General features: G+C 36.1%; 1 protein-coding gene across 7 annotated transcripts in view; it reads left to right on the plus strand.

Annotated features, from left to right (window-relative positions):
- The window catches only part of Naprt (nicotinate phosphoribosyltransferase), an 84470-nt gene that overhangs the window by 22821 nt on the left and 39878 nt on the right, over positions 1–21771 (plus strand). For 3 of the 7 annotated variants that reach the window (XM_089100923.1, XM_089100929.1, XM_089100924.1), the window contains exons 6-8: positions 2480–2598; positions 9816–10015; positions 20659–20924. In XM_089100923.1, coding sequence (XP_088957049.1) covers positions 2480–2598; positions 9816–10015; positions 20659–20924 — 585 coding nt within the window. The remainder of the gene's footprint in view (positions 1–2479; positions 2599–9815; positions 10016–20658; positions 20925–21771) is intronic. The other 4 variants (XM_089100927.1, XM_089100930.1, XM_089100925.1 and 1 more) reach the window with 3 other exon arrangements.

Genomic DNA, 21771 nt, shown 5'->3' on the forward strand with positions numbered 1-21771 from the left:
ATTCCTGGTCCACACACTACGACGACCCCCTGAATCAAATCCAGGTATGTCCTCACATGCGACCTCCTAATCCAGAAACGAAAACCTGGCGGCCAGAAAAAGAATCTTTGGCAAATATTCTAGAATGTCTTGGATCCTTGTGCTGGCTTCCGTCGACATGGACGTCTTTAGGATAAGGTCGTCCATAAAGTCTTCCAGTCACCCATTGGCACCAGGCGATCGATTGTCGTCTTGCTCTCGTAAAAAGTAAAAGTAAGTAAACAGATAAAAGTAAGACTGCTGTCTTAGGTCTGTTCAAACCTGAAAACCACGATTTTCTAAAATTTTTGGGAACTTATTCAAAATTGTGAAGTTTTTAGGGCAGTCCCACATTTTGTCACTGTTGCCACGTTGAACCGTGAAAATAGTGACACTAAATTTATTAATTAAAGCCGACAGCACTTTTCGCCCGTAAAAATTCAAATAATAAAAACGTGTCGATTTTGAATGACAGCCGCACCTTTTTAAACCGTTTAGTGCTACATGTTTGAGATTATTTTGCTGATTTTTCACTTTTTTTTTTTTTTTTTTTTTTTTTTTTTTTTTTTTTAGTTGGCTCCCGTGACTACCAGAACTGCAGACGAAGGTCCTTCTCATTGATGATTGGATTCCTGATTTTTTTTTTTTTTTTTTCTCTTTTTTTCAATTTAGTTCCATAAAGATCACTGTATTGAGTGATCACTGTGACAATTTAAAGAGATCCATCCAATGAAAACCCACTCATTTGGTAAAATACCAACTGAACGGCGATAATTAAATCCAAGCAATAACTTATTCCTCATAAAATTAACCATAATGGTGTAAACGAATTTTAATCTCATTTGCAAGAATTTTGTGAGCTCCTCAAATATACCTATGTATATACGTTTTATGAATCTTTACCACCCAGGAGTACTCACACAGGTGTACAATCTTTGAAGACAAGGGGAGTGCATTTTTTTAGGGGGATGGGGGCAAGGGTTACCTTAGATTAAAAAAAAAAACACTTTCTTCTATATTTTAGTCTACAAAAATCAAAAAAATCATCTACGTTGGGGCTTAATCAATTAAAACAGTCGCTTTACTGTACTTTGTTCTTCAAGTTCAGTATGAATGTTACTTCGATATGTTTACCGTTTTTGAGCCAAAGTTGTTAAAAATATTTTCTGTCTAAATTATGGCTATATTCCCCCCTCCAACCCCCTGCCCCCACGAATCTCTGTTAACTCCTAGGAAATGGAAAAAATAATGAGAAATAACGAAGGTAACTGAATATAGCAGGTGGCGCGTAAATTCTATCGAAGTTTCCAGTAAGAAGAAATAACCATGGACATTGCCATGGATTGTCTACTAGAGGGAGGAGGTAACTGACTGGGGAGATTGGAGAGACTTTCGAATCTTAATTTTAAACTCGGCTGTAAGATTTTTTTTTGGGGGGGGGGTCAATAAATTTTCAAGCGTATCTCCCAAGTGAAGGTTTGTCCCAAGATGCATGTAATCATTTACCAACCAAACGTTTTGCAGGGGCTTCTTCCCCCTTCCGAAAATTAAACTCGTGGTCATTTTTGTGTCAGTTCTTGATTTTTTTTTTTTTTTTTTTAACTGCCTCTGAAAACAAATTCTAGTCACGCTATGATGACTTTCTAATCCCCTTAGTGAAAAGAGGAGGGTAAAACTTCTTCTATGGGCAGGTATATCCTGAGATCCATGTAACCTTTACCAAGTAATTGACAAACCAATTTAAAATTTCCTGAAATTCAAGTATCTTGGCTCTATTGTAACTCCAGATGGTGGAGCTGGAAAAGATGTTTCTGCCCACATATCAAAGGCGTTAAGTCTTCACTGGTCTTTAAAAAGGTGCTATTGGCCCGACAAAAGATCTCGGAAAAAACCTAAGTCATAGTCTACATAGCATCAGTTCGAGTTTTACTACTCGAAGTTGTACTAGCAACTCGAAGTTGCGAGACGTGGCCGCTCAAAGCAGAAGAGGCGAGAGCTTGGGACGCATTCAATCACCACTGCCTTTGTTATATACTCCGATTTAGCAGGTAGTCTAGAATTTTCATTACTGAAGTATGAAGTCGTTGTGGCCAATATAAGCTATCTGTCCTCATCAAAAGACATCGTCTCAAGGTCACTTCAAAAGTACAATATGTCAATTTGTCCTCATCTGCGAGCCAGCACTCTCCTGGACCCGGGAAGACAGAAGAAGAATCTGTGGCAAAAATTCAGAGAATATCTAGAACCATGTGGAGACTTCCGAAGGTATGGTCAAATGGGACTGGTTGAAGATCGCACTGGAAACTGTAGCCGACAGATCAAAGTGGTCGTCGCAAGTAATTCTAAGATCCGTTTGTGCCGGGCAAGACAGTTCGTGGTCTGGTTCCCGCCAAAAGTAAGTAAGTAATTGTTTCGTAATTGCCTAATCCTCCTTCCCAAGTTAATTAAACATCATTTTCAGGAGGCTTTGATGGTTCAAGCAATGTTTTAGCAGGCAAACTTTTCAACATACCCGTTAAAGGGACTCATGCTCATTCTTTTGTCAGCTCTTTCTCGGACAGTGACGATCTTTCAATCAGAGTAAGTTTAGTTATTTCTCTTATTAAACTTAACTTGACTAATAATAAATCTAATTTAGTTAGTTCATTAATTAATTGTTTCATAGATTGGATCTTTCAATGAGAATTATTTATTTATTTCAGCTTAATTAAAAATAAATTTAATTAAACTTTTCAACTTACCCGTTAAGCAGAGTGGCGCTCATTCTTTTTTCAGCTCTTTCGCGGTTAGTGACGATCTTTCAATCAGAGTAAGTTTAGTTGTTAAACTTATTAAACTTAACTTGATTAATAATAAATCTAATTTAATTAGTTCATTAATTAATTGTTAGATAGATTGGATCTTTCAATGAGAATTATTTATTTATTTATATCAGCTTAATTAAAAATAAATTTAATTAAATTTTTCAACTTACCCGTTAAGCAGAGTGGCGCTCATTCTTTTTTCAGCTCTTTCGCGGTTAGTGACGATCTTTCAATCAGAGTAAGTTTAGTGGTTAAACTTAACTTGACTAATAATGAATCTAATTTAATTAGTTCGTTAATTAATTGCTAGATAGATTGGATCTTTCAATGAGAATTATTTATTTATTTATTTATATAAGCCTAATTAAAAATAAATTTAATTAAACTTTTCAACTTACCTGTTAAGCAGAGTGGCGCTCATTCTTTTTTCAGCTCTTTCGCGGTTAGTGACGATCTTTCAATCAGAGTAAGTTTAGTTGTTAAACTTAACTTGACTAATAATGAATCTAATTTAATTAGGTCGTTAATTAATTGCTAGATAGATTGGATCTTTCAATGACAATTATTTATTTATTTATATATATAAGCCTAATTAAAAATAAATTTAATTAAACTTTTCAACTTACCTGTTAAGCAGAGTGGCGCTCATTCTTTTTTCAGCCCTTTCGCGGTTAGTGACGATCTTTCAGTCAGAGTAAGTTTAATTATTTAATGTATAAAATTTTATTTGATTAATAATCACTCTTATTTAATAAATATATTACGCCCATCGATTAATTTTTAGGTAATGTGGATCTTTCAATCGGGAAAAGCTTTTTTATTTATTTATATCAGTTTAATTACCGATAAATTTAATTAAGTATTCGATTTAATTAGCAATTAGGAATTCAATCTAATCAATTATCTAATTAAATGATTTGTCAAATTAATAGTTTGTTTTGTAAGTAAACCTAAGTATTAGCCTATATCCATTTACCAATTGGTCTATTAGGAAGCTGTGTTGGCCTCAGTGTGCTGAAATGAGTGGTTAGTAGTCTTTCTACTATTAGAAATGCATTCGCTAACTCTGAACCATTTTTCCAAAAAGCTTAGCCCTTTATTAAGAACCCTTAATCAGCCCCTAATTAATGATGAACAGAGATGGGATTCTGCGCAAAATCCTGTATTTTTAAGCTAGATGTCTAAAACCCAAAATATTTTTCGCTTAAAAAGGCACGAGTGTAATGAGTACTGAATGAATAAATTTATTGTAAACCCGTCAAGTTTAGACAAGAAACACAGACGGAGCAAAAATAAAAGAAAATATGGAAAACGAAAAGACGCTTCAACAGAAACAATAATGAAAAAAAAAGAAGAAAAACGAAACAAGACTTTCACTGAACCTAATAAGAAGAAAAGAAACTTCAAACTACTGATGAAAACTACTGGGTTAGTATGGGCCACCACTGATGAGTTTGACGATTATTATTGAATTTAACAATCCGTTTTTCTGCTGCAGTGGATCCGTGATATTGTAAATCCTGATTATTTTGTATTCCTGGTCCAAGGTCCAGGGACTCTGAGTAAATATTTTGCAAACCGGAAAAAAGTGCTGCGGATTTTATTTTTATCTGTTTGAGTAAATATTTTCCAAAAAGGTGTACAGTATAGAATGTGAGGGGTTGCAATCGCATTGTATAATGTGGCAAGGATGGATCTATTGAAACGACCTTTGGCCTTGATAAATGTCACATAAGCAGTGCAAATGCGGCGTTGTATATGTGAAAGTAGAAGCTGACGTGTGTGTTCAATAGAAGTGCCAATCGGGAGTCCAAAGTAGGTTGTGTGGTTAGATGGTTTGATTGGCGTGCTGTCAAGAGTTCGTACTGAATTCGTCCCTCCTCTCTCTCCACTTAAAATATGTCTGATGCCCCCATCTTCCATCGGTCAAATAAAAGTTCAAACGGGGATAAGTCCTTTTAATACACTGTGAAACCAGATACAAAAAAGCGGAATATTTCAACCACATACAAATACAGTGTGGTCTTAGACAAATATATCTAATTTAAGATATTACGTCGGAAATTCCTCCGTCGATGGAGCTTGGATTGGTATGCACCTCGGATTTAGTATCCCAAAAGACGTTATAGTCACGTACTGCACTTGTACAGTTCTATGGAATGGTATTCCCTTTTACAGTTCTGTTGTATTGTTAGGGGCTCGCAGCAAAAATTCCCTTTTACAGTTCTGCTGTATTGTTAGGGGCTCGCAGCAGAAATTCCGTTTTACAGTTCTGCTGTATTTTTAGGGGCTCGCAGCAGAAATTCCCTTTTACCGTTCTGCTGTATTGTTTTGGGCAGAAGTTATGTTTTACAGTTCTTCTGTATTGTTAGGAGCTCGTAGCAGAAATTCCCTTTTACAGTTCTGCTGTATTGTTAGGGGCTCGCAGTAGAAATTCCCTTTTACAGTTCTGTTGTATTGTTAGCGGCTCGCAGCAGAAATTCCCCTTTACAGTTCTGCTGTATTTTTAGGGGCTCGCAGCAGAAATTTCCTTTTACAGTTCTGCTGTATTGTTAGGGGCTCGTAGCAGAAATTCCCTTTTACAGTTCTGCTGTATTTTTAGGTGCTCGCAGCAGAAATTTCCTTTTACAGTTCTGCTGTATTTTTATTGGCTCGCAACAGAAATTCCCTTTTACAATTCTGTTGTATTTTATGGGGCTCGCCGCAGAAATTCCCTTTTACAGTTCTGTTGCATTGTTATGGGCTCGCAGCAGAAATTCTGTTTTACAGTTCTGCTGTATTGTTAGGGGCTCGCAGCAGAAGGGCATGATGCCTGGTATATGGGGGTATTCGCTTGCTTTTACGAAATTTATTTATAAAATGTTTTTATCATATATAAAACGCCCGTCAATTTTCAGTTTCTCATCTATAATTTTAAATCTCAGAATTTAAACTTTGCTTCTACTCAGTGTGTTTATTAGTATTGGGCCAAGTTGCCCTAACAGTCAGGATAAACATGAACTATTTGACCACAAATTGAAAATTTGTATCCGTTTATATTGGTTCTGTTTAGCTTTGTCTTAATTTGTGTGGTGGTTCGTCTTGATTGGCGAATAGAAGTAATACGGATTCTTCAATTTCAGTCAATGTTCGGGTTTCAATTTCAATTGAAATTCAATTTCGGGTGTTCTATAGTAGAACACCCGAGGGGGGGGGCCTGATTTCCCTCTCCTGGTGTATATTCTGGAACGCCACGTGTACCACGTAGTACTGTAACACTTTGTATAGTTTCTGCCACGCTTGGCACAGTTTCTGCCACCCTCCATTTTTTGACGTTAGTTATAATAACACTTTTTTAACGAGTTGATTATAATAAAAGCGAAGCGAGTTCACGAGACTTAGTCTCGTTAATTTACCCCTTTTTATTGCATCCTCGTTGCAAGGTATCTTTTCTGTAAGCTTTACATGGCTTGTCAATTCGCAATCCTTTTAATGATCGCAATCAGCTCAAAATGAAAAATGCTTTACCTTTTGCAGAAAGTTCCATGCATAGATAGATAACCGAGTGATCGACTGTAAAGCCCAACAGAGGGTTAAAAGTGACCCTTATTAAGCCAGCTAAGAGGGTGCGGTACCTCTAAGTCATTTCTGCGAGCCTCAGCGTCGGCTGACCGTCAAAAAGACCAATGCCCATTACTAAATTCTCACAGGAAATCACCAATCAATGAGAACTATTGAGAAAATGTGGTTTGACCGTGAAATCTGACTGGAAAGACTGCGAAATTCTACATTCTTTTTGATAATATAAGAGACCCTCTATCCAAATTCCAATTTCCAGAGAATATAAACACCACAAAAGCGATTTGACACAAATCACATTATGGTTAGATAACAGCTTCTTCTAAGAATTCAATTCAAAAGTTTACATTTGGTCAAAATTAAATATCAAAATTGGTATAGGGGAGACCGGCCCGCATTTAGCCAAAGCAAACAGTTTCAATATAAGAACCTATGTGGCTTCTGGTGGATTATAAAAGCTCTGACAGATGGCAGTGTATGTTTTTAAAATGTCTGACCTAAATTAATCCTTTTACCAAAAATATCAGATTGGATCAGGTTTTATGGTGATTAACTCTGGAATTTTGTTCAATTTTGTCTGATAGCCTACGCCTAAATACGAATACTAGAAAACTCGCGTTGTAAACCCACATTGTATTCTCCTATTATTTGCCTGTTTTTGGCAGCTTCCGAGACGTGTCATCTTCACCAGTTTGCTGTTAGTATTTTTTCATCCTACGGGATAGCGAACTCGCATGTTCGGCCACAATACCCGGGGTAAATTCCGCATCCCATACCAAGGTGTCCAAAAGTGGGTTAAGCTTGTAAAGGCTGTGTAAATAGCATATTTAAAGGTTGAAGGCAAGCTTAAAACCCAAAACTGAGTTAATTCTGGTGTTGTTTAATTCTGTCAGAACAGTAGGTGAACTGAAGTTCTTTTTTTTCTGTTAAATTTCATTCAAGATAAAATGATTAAAAGTAAAACAGAAGAGAAAAGAAAGAAAGGTGGCTGTGATCCAGAAGAAAATAAAATAGCAGTTTTTTCTGTCTTATTCTACAAGAAGTCAGTTGGATTCTCTAGAAGTGCCATGGTTGTCCCTAGAGGAACGCTGCAAGACTACATAAAAAAAGTTGAGAAGCTGAATATCCCCCTAAAAAGTCTGGACCTAAGTTTCCTTACACCCTGTTACAACACATGATAAATATTTACAGAGGAACAAGAAAAAGGACTAAAAACTTACTTGAAAACGATAACTGATATGCTTTCGACTATATTCCCATAGAAGCGTGTAAATTTGCACACACCTATGCCATTATTAAGAGTATAAAAGTACCGGATAACAGAACTGCAAAGACAGTGGAGGAATTATAGGTAAAGATTGGTACCGTGGTTTTATGGATTGTCTTAAAACGCTATCAATAAAAACGCCAGAAAATACAAGCCTATAACGGACAACTACTTTCAACCGTCACAGTGTAGGAGCTTTCTTTAACAACCTAGAGCGAGGCCTATATAAACACATGTTCAGACCACAAGACATTTGAAAAAGTAGCAACTGAAGAACTTCAGGTCCACTTTTGGAAGGAGACTGGAGCAAGAGACTGCGCTAACTGACGAGATGGATATTGTCTTAAAGACAGAATTTGAAGTAGAACTACCACCACTGACAGGTAGAACACCCAGATTAGCGGAGTGGCTTACTTTTGGTGTTGATCAGTCAATCTATAATTAGAAATTAATACTCTTAGTTTTTTTTTAAACCTTAATGAAATTCATTTTGTAGTTTTTTATGCTGACCATATTCTTTCTTAATTTTATAGCCGAAAAACAAGCTTTAATGTTCCCCTGGTCACTTTCCTTTTTCTTTTGTCCGGTGGCCAAACATAAGCCAGAGACGGCGAACCAGTACCGGGGTGGTCCAGGTTTGGCACTCTGGACCACTTGGATGGAGAGGCATCCAGGTGGAAAAATGGCGGAGTATTTCTAATTGTCTTTTTCAAGGATGGTAATGAATAAGTTGCTTTTGCTTTGGCACGCTTGGCAACTTCTTATTGCTTGAATCAATTCATGGAGAAGTAAGCAAATCAAAATCAACCGATCATGGGCCAGTCTCCTATCTATATATCGGACCGAAAATCAATATTGAAGATCGAAACGTAAATGATGATATCGGAAACGATATTTGGAAATTTCTGTTCGTTTCCGGCTTTTTTAACCATCTACCAGGCAACGTCCAACAAAAAATTTCAACATACGAAAAATTCTCGTTAATGTCTAGCGTAAATTTGAAGTTTTAGGGGGGGCTGCTGCCCTCCCCTGCCCCCCCCCCCCTTCACTACGCCCATGGTTGAAACTGTGCCTTATGAACGGCAGCTTAATCTCCATATTGGCACATGGGTACGAGTCCTAGAGCCTGTTTAGAGCTGAAGAGAAAAGGCTACTTCGACGTGAGAACAATTGCCTGCAAAGAATACTTACGATTTGCTGGGATGATACCCTCGGATAAATGCAATTTGCTGATAAACCTGAGCACCCGGTTAATGTTTATTACTAAGTAAACTCAAATAATCGACGATGTCCGACTTAGAAGGTGGACATACTGGGGTAACATGACTCAAATGAGACAATGACGACTTCGCTATGACGTTTGGTGCTGGACTTCTCTTAGCCTTCGGAAGAGTTATACACAATTAATCACTATGGGTTGTTCCCTTAAAGACGAGGCAAGAGTTATATGATCATCCCGCAATGAGCTGGCGTCTGGTTCAGATTCATCTGACGTGGAGGTCAACCATTGCTACCCTATACGCCACAAGGTGTTGGAGGATCTAAATCTAAGTAGCTCTTATCAATCAAAGCGGGTGACATTACAGGGAACTCTCAAAGCGGTCAAATTGATCGAACGATACTTCCTTTGATCTGATTTTTAGCGTTTTCCAAGCAGGTGGGCTAGATCATTTTTAGGGATTGTCTTTTCCTGAGCTTAAAAATAAGATACTGTTCCATTTAATCGGAAAAAAATCACACTTCCTGGTAACGCAAGTTTCATTGAAACTGAATATTTCTGTCTCCGGAACAGAACGGGAAGAGTTAAGTGGGGTTTTTTTTTTTTAATTTTCGGGAAATTCGGTGTCGGCTTTTAGTTTTCTGTCGTTTATTCGGGTCGCTTATCCATGCTCTACAAGTTATAGCAAGACCGTCGAATCAGTTCTAAATTGTTTGCCACACAAACTAAAAACCTTTATAATGGACGACATCCGTTAAGGGAAATCCGTTAAGGTACCGCATCCTCTTAAGACGAAACTTTGGGGTATAGAATTTGAGTTTTTACAATCTTTTGACGTGCCATTGTTAAGTCACAATTGTTAATTTGTTATCCTACAGTCTCGAAATCTGTTTTTTTTTTCCGGAACCAGTAATTCAAAAAATATATTGTCTATATTTTTTTTTTCTAGACACTGGAACCCCGTGATGGCATAATACTGGAAAGTAAGAATTTTGTCGACGACTGCATAGCTTGGAGAACAAAAGTGGCGAAAACACTAGCCGTCTTGCCAGGACAAGCCAATGATGGCGAATTGGCTGCATTTGCGAGTTTTGCCATTGCTTTTCCTACTTCCTTCTCGGCATTAGTTGACACGTACGATGTTATAAGGTATTGTCAATGTGCTTTAGATGTGGCTTCGGTCTCTTTGAATATTATCTTGGCTTGAATATTATCCTAGTATGGTATGTAAGCAGTTAGCATTTGAATATTGTTGCTTACTGTCCTCATTATTTCTTGTATATTCCTTTTGCAATTTCAGGATGGATGAATGTCAATCGAGTTGAATCAGTTGATGACTAAAAATCAGGGACTTACGTAGGGGGCTTCGGATCTTTTCCTCCAGAATCCCAAATCTTCCCATATTTCTAGGCACTTTTTATTTATCAAATAAATTTTTTTTTAAACTCCTCCCCTCCCCTCCTCGAAAAAACTCCTGCCTAAGTACTTGGCTTAAATGTATTATTCGAAGATTGTTCTAAAATAATAGATAGCGTATAGAATTGGTAAATTGTGGTAGAACTGAGTTAAATGAGTTGCTTGTCTAGAAATATAGGCTAAAACTGATGTTTTTAACTTGTTTTATAAACTGAGGCCAGTGGAGAACATTTTTTTTTTTTTTTTTAAATAAAACAACGCTTTCAGCTCCTCGTTATTGGTTGGAACGTGATAACCCGGGTAGTATCTATGGAATATGATATGATATTTATTCGCTAGAAAAAAAAAGACAAAAAAAAAAATTCCAAAAAAAGTTTCGGTGAGTCTAGTAAAATAATTCTTTAGTCTAATAAAATTAATATTTTCCAAAACCCCAACAAACCACCTCTCTTCACCTTTTTCTACCCCAAATATTTCCCTTCTCAAGCCTCCCGCCTCTATACAATCAACAAAAAGTGAATAAATCTTTACCATTCTCCACACATGACCATCTTTAGCCCTTACCCTCCCCAAAAATTACCCTCCTTACCCTCCCCAAAAATTACCCTCCCCAATTTTTATTGTATTGCCAAGCACTAAAATATACTATCTTAATGAAATTATCATTAAATGTGCTTTTGGATATAACCCCTCCCCCCATACTCTTTTAACCTTTTTACCATTTTAGTAAGGGTGACCCATCTTTCTCATTTTGCCACTTCTGAATTCCTTGATTATCTAATCTATCTTTTAATAACCTGACAACTATTCCTACTTCCTTATTCCTACTTTCCCCTTCATTTCGCCAGTCACTTAATCCACAACCATCAAAAGTCGTTTTAACTAGGCTAGTCCCTGTATTTTTCCAAAATTTAAGATTTTAATGTCCAAAAATTGAAAAAAAAAATGTTTCTCTGATGTAAGTAAAGAGCGAAGTTGAAACTTAAAGCGAACGAAAATTACTGCTTCGCAGTTTAATCGACATAGTTTCGAAAAACTGTTTCAAACAAACTGCTTTTTTATATTTTTCTATGTTCGTAGAATTTTTAAAAACTTGGCCTTCACTGAAAACACAAAACCAAGGCAACAAAATAGGATTAGGAGCAGAGAGAGCCTTGAGTAGCCTACAGAAAATAAAAGACTAGTTTGAAAATCTCCCAATAGTCTTTTACCAGCCGTGAAATCAATTAATTTTGCTTTACAATTTATTTTTTGGAAAAAAACTACAACAAGCTTAATTTTCATAGGATTGGGGGTTTTTTAACAATGGTGGACTTTTCATTTCAATCTGACGCCATTTTAAGGGGTCCCATGCTCCTTTTCGAAATTCCTATTTCGAAATTTGTTAATGTAACATTTTACCGTTAAGATTAATCAAAGGAAAGCTAATATTCCTGAATCAACTGCAAATAGCAAATTCTTTCTCACTAGACGATTTTTTTTAAACGGTTTTTAAACTTTTGGTTATTATGGGCTGTGGCTTGCTCTTAAACCTTGAAAGAAAAGCAATATTACTTTCTTATACATCCGTGTTAAAAAGTACACTTTAATCCCATTGGCCCCATTTCATCATAACCCCGTTACACTCTAACCCGTTGATGTATTTTTTAAGCCATTCAGGTTATTTCTTGTATCCAGGAGAGACAAATAGACCCGCTTTTTAAAACCTGACTGGTTTCAAACCGATACTAGCCAAGAACTTGAATCAATTGAACGTGTTTCGAACGCTGAACGGCTTTCGAACGTTGAACGTCTTTCAAACGCTGAATGTTTTTCGAATGCTGAACGTGTTTCGAACGCTGAACGTGTTTCGAATGCTGAACATGTTTCGAACGCTGAACGTGCGTGTACTATTAAAAACTTGGTCGGTTCTTCTTTAATATTTATGTATATTTTTGATATATTTATATATACCAAATATTTATAATATTTATATATATATATATATATATATATATAAAATCAAATATTTTTAGAGGTAACCTGCTTATTTCTAAATGCTCTGACTATCTATCCCCCCACCCTCAAAATTTTTGTCGGGCACGTATATAAGTACCAAAAAAAGATTTAAACGAATTTTGTTGCGTTGTTTGAACCTGCCCCCCCCCCCTCCCGAACAAAGATCATGGACACGGCCCTGCATCCAGCCCTTCAGAATTTTCACCCGTTCATTTCTTATGGTCTGCATCAATACAGTCGCATCTAGAATTTTTGAACGGACTTTTTCGAATGTGTGTAGCCTTTGAGGGAAGGGGGGGGGGGGTCAAGGGACGTAAAGCCGTCGTTATTTGTGGTATTTTTAGGTTTTATTTCTTCAGTCGATTGTAATTTCTGTTCGATTTAGGATTTTAATTAGATCTTTTTACAATGCAAAAGCGGATCTTTTTTATGAAAAATTAATTGAGTTTTTTGAAGCTATGAAATATTTTTTTTTTCAGTGAAAATAATTTAAAACAAGAAATTTCCTTCCTTATGAAAAATATAAGAAACTAGACAACATACAGCATGGTGAATAGACTCCTCAAAAATAACTGTAGTAGGAATACCAATTCAACTTCCCTATCACTGCTTTGTTGGGCCATGTTTTGTAGATATAAAATCACTGCGAATTAAACGTAACGTAAAGTCTTTCAAGAAGTTTTCAGAATGAAGGGTCCATTATGCTACAGAAAAATAAATAACTGTCTTGGCTTTTTTCTACAATTAGCCATATCTTGATGCCTACTGCAAAATACTTGATTTTCAATTCAAAATCAACGGACTCGGTCGAGGACTCAATCAACGGACTCAATCCCCTTTGTGCCAATTATCTTATGAATTACTTTGTTCGAGAACAGAGGGTTTGATAAATTTAAAACCTAATTGTTTTTGCTTTTTCTGTTAGTTTTCTGTTCCACTCGTTTATTGATCAGTAATTTCTGTTCGTTTTCAGTTCAAACTATTACTTTATTTCTACCCGTCTTTGGTTTTAACAGTACAAACCAGGCTCTTTTTTTTCTTTGAAAAGCTTCCGTTTTTTTAACTTTTTTTAAAGTAATTTTGAGAAAAAGCCGAGCCGAATTAATTATCATTCACACAGTTGCTATTCTTTTTTTTGTAATTTAAGAAGAGTTTTCTTTCCATTAAGAAAAATCCGATTATTGCCCCCCCCCCCTCCATTATGTCCTATATTTTCTTTATAAAGAGCCTAATTTAAAATAGCCTATTTGTTTGCAACTTTTGAGTTTGGATATACTTGATATCCTTAGTTTGGATGACCCTGTAATTCTTGAAATAAACCCCTTGAAAAACATGAAGATTTTGACCCAATATTTGATGTTCCTCGTCATCTCAATTTTCTATTATATTATGTTCTATTATATTATTCTATTATGTTCTATTATTCTATTCTATTATATTATTTTCTATTATATTATATTATTTTCTATTATGTAGATAATATCAAGATGAAAAAAAAACATTGAGGTCTATCTATCGTTCATAATTCACATGGTTGGGTGCGTCCGAGGCGAAAAAAACGTGCACCCCTCTCCCTGAAAACCTGAATTTAAAATGCAAATGGCAAGCGCAATCTTGGCCCTGACATCCCAGGCATAGCACCCGGAGGGCTTGGCTCTGTCGGTCTCCTCCCTTTGAACAGCCCTGCCTGTACAGGGTTCTGTAGAAATGGTGAAGACAGGTGATTGTATGTTAGAATTAAATAAAAAACAAATTTTTACAACTGAAAGTAAGGAGCAAAATTAAAACTTAAAATGAACTGAAACTATTCCATATAAGGAGGGGGGCTGTCCCCACCTTAATACCCTCCTCTTTGCGCTAAAGTCTTAAATTTTGTTTAAAAAAACTTCTCATTCAAATTCAACTGTTTTTGTATTTGAGCAGTCTTTCTAACGAATTGCGACAAAAAGTCAATTTTTAGCGTAAAGAGTTAAGGAAGTGGCGGCCCTCCCCCTCATATACGGAATGATTTCTGTTTTTTTAATTTTTAATGTTGCTCCCTACTTTGAATTCAAAAAACTTGTATTTTTTTATTCAACTTATTGATCGTTTTCCAAATCATGCCATGAAATCCCCTTCCCTCTCCACGGAAAATTCTCCTGATAGAAAATCCCCCCCCCCCCCGTTGAAGATTCTTCCCCAAAAATGGCTGTATATTTCCCAAAAACAATTCCTACGTGTGAATAATGAACAACTTGTGAAACTTATATTCTTTTCCCCAGGGACTATGGGTGGTCATGTCATCTGCCAAAGGCATACTTAATAGACCTTTCAACTATGTTGAATCAAATGGCCTTATCAAAATTTTGATCGAATATTTTGGAGAGAAAAAAGGGCGTGGGAGGAGGGGGGTTAGTTGCCCTCCAGTCTTTCTGGTCACTTAAAAAAGGCGATAGAATTTTTGATTTCGATTTACTTTTTTTTTAATACAGAATCTCACATTTTTGTAGATAGGAGCTTGAAACCAATACCGTATTGTACTCTGATATACTAAATATGATCGTATTATTTTCAGTAGGATTCTCTGAGTTTTTTTGGGGTGTGTTCCCCTTTTACGAAAATTAGGCAAATTTTGTCAAACTCGTAGAAAATTCTTTTGATGTATCTATTGTTGTCAAGATTCAGTCTTTTAGATTTTGGTTACTATTGGTTGAGTAGCTCCTTACTTACAGTTATTTACCATGAACTGTTTGACAAGGGGTTCTTTGATATCAAGAGCACATAGTCAATATCTTCTGTGTCGGGCTTAGTGGTTGTTTTTTTTTTTTTTTTTTTTTTTTTTTTTTTTTTTTTTTTTTTTTGAATGTGTTGTCAGGATATAGAATAGGCGTTTTTTTTTTCACTTGCATTTTCTATTTTTCTTTTGCCTAGCTCGAGTGTGCCACCTCATGGTGAACGCAAGGAATCCGGAATGATTGGAATAGCAATAAGGTACATGTACTGAATTTGCAATGAAAGTAAGAGCAGGTCACAAGCTTACTAGGTTCCTCACACCTTAGTGTTGATTTCACTGCATTTCTTTCACAAAATATCATATTGTACGCCGTACTACATATAAAATTCATGATATTTCGCATTTTGTAAATTATTATTTACTTATTTAATAATTATTAACACAACTTAATTCAATTATTTGTAAGACTTTTTATAGAAGCACTATTGGACATAACGTGTGCAGACATACTGCTGCAAACTCTTTGCTACTTTAAATCGAATGAGGCCCATAAACAGGCTAGCAGTCCACTACCGTTCGGTCGTATTTAAATAATTCCTGTAACCCTTACTGCTTTTTTACTTATAAATAAAATTAAAACAAATAGATAAATAGGTAAAATTTAAAATTAAGACAGCGAAAAAGAAACTGAAAGATGCTCGAATATTTTTGCTTCACGTCTGTGTTGTAGCGAGGCAAAAACCCTGCCAATACGCTGGATAGTATGACTCAAGGTCACAAGTTGTCGTCAACAACAAACACCATTAACAAACTACTTCTTGAAACCAGCAAGGATAAAATAAGAGAAAGCAGGTGATTAGAACCAACATATCCGTTATTTAAAGAAATAGCACCTTGGTGGGTGTTTCTTGCTACTCCAACAGGTGGTTTATGGTTAAAAACAGGGCCAGAGGCATGGAGGGTCAGGTGGACTACCAGCATTAGGTGCTGAATCAAGCACTAGCCGAACTCCAAGACGTGAATAAATGTCTCTGAGAAGCGCTTATTCCATTTTTACTGCATTTAGTATCATAACGGTTTGGGTTCAGGGCAGGGGCGTCCTGAGGCTCATTTTATGGGGAGGGTGATCTTCGTAAATTTTACCGAATCGCTATCTGATTTATGCCGAATTTTCTGCAGAAATTAAGAATTTTGCTAAATTTCAGCTTATTTGCAAAATTTCGGCCGAAATTTTGGCTTCGGCGAAAATTTTACCGAATGCCAAAACATTTGGGGGGACGCCCCTCCCCCCCCCCCCCCCCTCAGGACGTCCCTGGTTCAGGGTATGGAAGGCTGTGCGTACATCGCAGCCTACAAGCAGGATAATCTCTCGTGACCTATCGATATAAACCAGTGAATTCAAAATAACGGATAGTTCTTGGGCATGAGGTTGGAATCGAATTAGTGCGATTGTATTGACTTGTCGAAGTCCAACGAATACAATTCACTGGATACAACGCCGACTTTAAATAAAGAGCAGAAAGCAATTGCAAAAGTAGTAGTCAAACGTAGAGGGCAGAACAATGTACACTGGATGTTAATTTTGCCTTTGTTTAAAATTGGATATAGATCTCCCATGGAGAAAGAAGAGGGTTCAACCTTCTGAAAAAAAAATACATCAGAAGAAAAAAATATGGCGAGCTCAGTACTACATGCTGAGCCGTTCACTATTCGGAGCCAGTGGAGCCATTTTTATATGTCCCAACGATTGAACTGGGTTAACTGGATAATCACTAAAATAGATCATTTATGGTTTTTTGTGCTTTCTCTGGTTATTAAAGAGAAATATCAGTCCCATTGTGAGGCACCAGGTTTGAATTCTTAAGCAGTTTGACAAAAACCTTTTTGAGGTTTTTTGTGTTCAACCCAGTGAAATTTTAAAGCGCTTTCATCTACGGGTTCCAAGCGTGCTGGACACAGGTTCTTCGAAATTAAAACTTGTCAGAATAGCATGGTTGAATACGGATTGTGAATGACCCCAACGCGAGTATTCAAAACGATAATCTGCACAACCTTTGTCAAACACCGCATTGGATCTCGGATGGCCTGAAAACGGGGCTATGGTTGTGTAACTATTTGGATCTGGAATTGCCTAAAAACGGGGCTATGGTTGTGTACCTGTCATAAGAGTCAAAGTGATTGGAGGGGAGCCACCCCTCTCCAAAACACCCGTCGTTTTGTCCCGAAATGCATCTAATAGAAATTTTTAGATAGCTGTTCTATTCAAAATAGTCTGTAAAATGAAAAGATCAGAGGGCAAATTTAAAAAGTAATAGTAAGTCAATACGAGAAAGGAGCTATTATTATTACTACTAATAACGCACGCACCACCAAGCTACCTGAGGCGAACACAGCTGCGCACGTTCCTCATCCATTTCGATCTATTTAAAGCTCCATTGTATGGGTAGCGAAAGTTAGGATGACTCGGCGAGAGTGTCAAGACTCGGAGAATCTCTTGACACGGGCAGTGAACGGGAATAAAAACTATTCCGTTCAATGCTGTAGAAAAGTGAGACTTGTGTCCAAAAAGTTAATTACGTTTGGTAAAAATTTAAGTTTTGCGTCAAAATAGGCCTTTGCGACCCTGGGATAGGAGGAATAATCTTGCTTGTGGAGCTACTTTATCGTCATCAGAAGTTATCCCACATATCTTTTATTTATTCAGTTTGATTTATAGAAATAATTGATAGTCTTTTCATTTCAAGTGATTCATAACTCTTCCAAGTCTATATAGAATACTCTTCTAAGTCTATACATCGTAATTCACAATTTAAAATTTTGGCACTTCGAGTCCGATTCCGGTACTTTGATTTTCGAAAAACTTGATGAATGTGCTATTGGACCATGCATACAGACATGTCTCAAGCCCGCGTGTGTTTCCCAGGAGCTCCACTTTATGAAAATCGTAAAGTAAAAGACGTTTACGATGGCCTTAAACTGTAATTCTTTTTAAAACAACCTTTCAAATAATGGAAATTTACCATAAAAACCTGTCTTTGATGGGAGTCAAACCCACGGCCTCTTCCTAACTATGTAGCTCTATCGCTGCTCTAAGAAGGGTCATCTTAAATTTAATGTAGTAAATATATGTAATGTAACGTTGGTGCTCAATTTTTTTTTTTGGGGGGGGGGGGGTCTCTTAAAATCTATTAATGTTTTGGTCTTCTAATTTTTTTTTTTTTTTTTTTTTTTTTTTTTTTTTTTTTTTTTATAGTCTGAAATGTTGAAATAAATTATATTGAAAATATTTTTTTTTCTAGTATTTGTTTCATTTTTGTTTCTCCCCTGTTTTTTTCCTGGCCATAGAGCCTTACAGGGGACTCTATGTTGAAGTGTTTTTTTTCTTAAATTTATTGGTTGAATAAATTGATTGATTGGTTAAATATCTGGGATGTTACAGTGATATGTTGATATTAAATTATAAATATGCATTAAAGTTGTTTCAATTACAATCTCTCTTGTTGTTTCTGGAATCCAAATGGAAAGTAAAGGAACCCCTCAAAAATTTCTTTGGATTTAAGCTTCAGATCTTAAATCCTTGGTTTGAGGAGTATCCCTGATTATCTCGGAGTATCCCGTTGATTTATATATACATTAGACAACACTAAATCCTTAGATGATTCCGGATATCAATTTAATAATAAAAGCTTTACCAAAGAAAAAGATTTTCAAAGAAAATTAAGGATCGATCCTAAAACCTGAAAAGAGTAGAAATCAAGTGATGTAATAAGACAGCTTATTATACAGGATGGTTACACCTCACCAGAATTTTTTTTTTTACATTAAATCCTTTCATTATTCAGGCTATTAATTTAGTAATAAAAAATTTTCCAAGTGAAATTTTTTTCAAACAAAAGTAAAGAGCGACACTAAAGAGTAGAAATTAAGTGTTATAATGAATCAGACTTGAAGCGAGCAGGAATTACTACGAAAGAATAAATGAAACCTAAAACGATCAGACATTGAATGAATTCGAACTTGAAACGAACAGAAATAAGCACTAGTAAAAGTTGGACTGTCACCCCCTTAAGCCCGCTAATGCCTAGTCTTGTTTGAGCGAAATTTTCCAATTGGCTCATTTATTCACCACCCTTATATTCCCTCTCATATCTTGCTTGATGCGCCGTGTTTATGCCACCAATGTTATCTCATGCATGCATGTGCATCTCATGCATGCAAGTTCGTCTCATGCATGCACGTGCATCTCATACATGCATGTGCGTCTCATGCATGCACGTGCGTCTCATGCATGCACGTGCATCTCATGCATGCTTAGTTCAAGACTGGTAGACAAGTAGGAAAAAGGATTTAGAATGCGATTTAACTAATATTAGTTACCGTTCGTCAACATATAGTATAAAGCCTTTTTTTAGTCTTTTTCTGTTTTATATTCATTCCTAAGCGGATAAAACCATTTGGGCTGGGACTTTGGACACGTGACTCTTTCTGGCAGGAAAAGGTCGTGAGGGGTGGTGATTCATTTGGACTGGAGGGAAGTTCTCATTATGAATGTAAACATTTTAAACACAGTTATTTAGTTTTTTTTTTGCTATTACGTTTGCTTTACACGCAGTACGTCTCTGTTTCATTGCCAGATAGTGCTATTTTCTTATTATATTAATGTTGGCTTTTGTAACAGTAAAAAGCAGGAATTGGTTGGCGAAAGGTAATGAGGTTAGGTAGGGGTCGTTAAAGAAGGATATGATGGATGGATACTAGGAAGCATTAAAATATCTGCTACAAAAATATATGCTCCCGAGCAATACCGGGCAGTTGCAGCTAGTACTTAATGAATGAGAAGACAGTACTTTGTTCATTTCTGCTTTCTATTTAGTATTTTTATATTAGTTTGATTCTTTGTTTTATATTTACATAATTTTCTCTCTTGTAACTATCATATTTGTATAGCTTTTTATTTTTACGCTTTTATTGATTTTTACTCTTTCATATTTTCTACGATTGAGTATATTTATTGTCTGCTATTTAGTGCTCTTTCTATTTACTGTTGTCTCTAGTTCAATCTTATCTCAGATTTTTTTTCACCTGGAATTTTTTGGTTGAATTTAGGGGTTGCTAGTGACAGCGCTCCATACCAGCGCATGCACCAAGGCCCTGGAATAAAAGGCCTGTGAAACTGTTTAAAAGGGCTGTAAATAAAAAAAGCGTTACCTTAATTATTTTGCTTCTGTATATGTGTTTTAACATCACTTCAAACTTTGAATGTGCTATAGAAAAAACTTGGGGAGATATTTTATAAATGGGGAGTTGCTCTACCTGTCGTCTCTCCCCATATTTGCTATGGATTTTTGTGTATGTCTGCCAAAGCGTATATGAATTCGTTTCTTTGTTTTTGGGCGTATTTGTCTATGTGTGTTGTGAAGGGTTTTGCGCGTGGAGAGCTGTGTTGAAAGCCAGCTTTTCAAAAAATGTCCAAATATTTTGCTTTTCATAAGCTCCTCTTTGTTATTGCTCCTGTTTAGCTCCTGACGCATTAGCTCTGTTTAGCTCCTGTTTAGCCTGTTTAGCTCCTGTTATTGCTCCTGTTAAGCTCCTGTTTGCTCCTGACGCATTTCTCGTAAAGCGAAAAATTTGAATGTATAATACGTGGTTTTATTTCTACATTCAGGAGCGGTTTGATCAATTTTTGCGCCGTTGCGCTTGCCTTGAACGACTACGGGTATCGTCCACTGGGGATTCGGTTAGACAGCGGTGATTTAGCGTATTTGTCGAACACGGCCCGTGAAGTTTTCACAGACATCGCCCAAGAGTACAGCGTCCCGTGGTTCAAGGACTTGCAAATATTAGCATCAAATGATATAAATGAAGACACAATACACAGTCTGTATGAGCAAGGTCATCAAATAAACTGTTTCGGAATTGGAACACATTTAGGTAGGTCTAAACTGTGTTTTGTGTATGTTCCAAAGAAAAATGAAGGTATTTGTCAGGACAATTTCCATTTATTGTAAGTACCTGAGTTTTTCTAGATGACTTATAAATGTCAAAAGATTTGTTTTTCGTCTAGAAAATTTATAGATTTCGTATTTAATCTCTAGAAAAATGGACATTTGGTCTCAATTCTATTAAAACAATGATTATTAAAATTTGACCCCCCCCCCCCAAGTGCTTCCTGTCTGTCTACGTATGCCAACCATCGTAATGGACCACTATTCTTGTATCGAAAAGCTCACGATTATTTCTTGTTCTCTTTTTTTAATAATACGTTCAACGTGAAAAATCATATTTCTGTATAAAATATTATTTTTTATTTAAATAAATATTATATAATAGTATATTATAATATTATATTACTATTATTATTATAATATTATTATTATATTAAAATATTATATAAAATTGTAAATCTCGGACCAATATTTAGTGGTTCAAGGGCAGAGAACGTCATGCCACTGGTCTGGAAAAAAATTAACGAGCAGACAATAATTTTTGTTCACTGAAGGGTTGTTTGGACTCCTGAGATTGGTCTGAAAGACCCCCATCACCTGCGAAACTACTCTGATCCTTTTCTCTCCCCCTTCTGATCTGAGGGTCGGGCCTTTGTGTTCTTATGTTCTAAGTGGATAATAGCGTTAAACACCAAGCTCACTTTTAATTAACTATAATTTATTTGGTTTTGTGTAGTTAACTTACTTAGTTTTACATTTAAAAAAAAATTAATTTTAAACGAGATGAAATAAGCGACCAGATAATGCAAATCGAAGAAAATACGTTTTTACTG

Source organism: Artemia sp. Qi Xiang Cuo, chromosome 15 (assembly GCF_049724085.1).
Source record: "Artemia sp. Qi Xiang Cuo chromosome 15, ASM4972408v1, whole genome shotgun sequence".
Lineage (NCBI taxonomy): Eukaryota > Metazoa > Arthropoda > Branchiopoda > Anostraca > Artemiidae > Artemia > Artemia sp. Qi Xiang Cuo.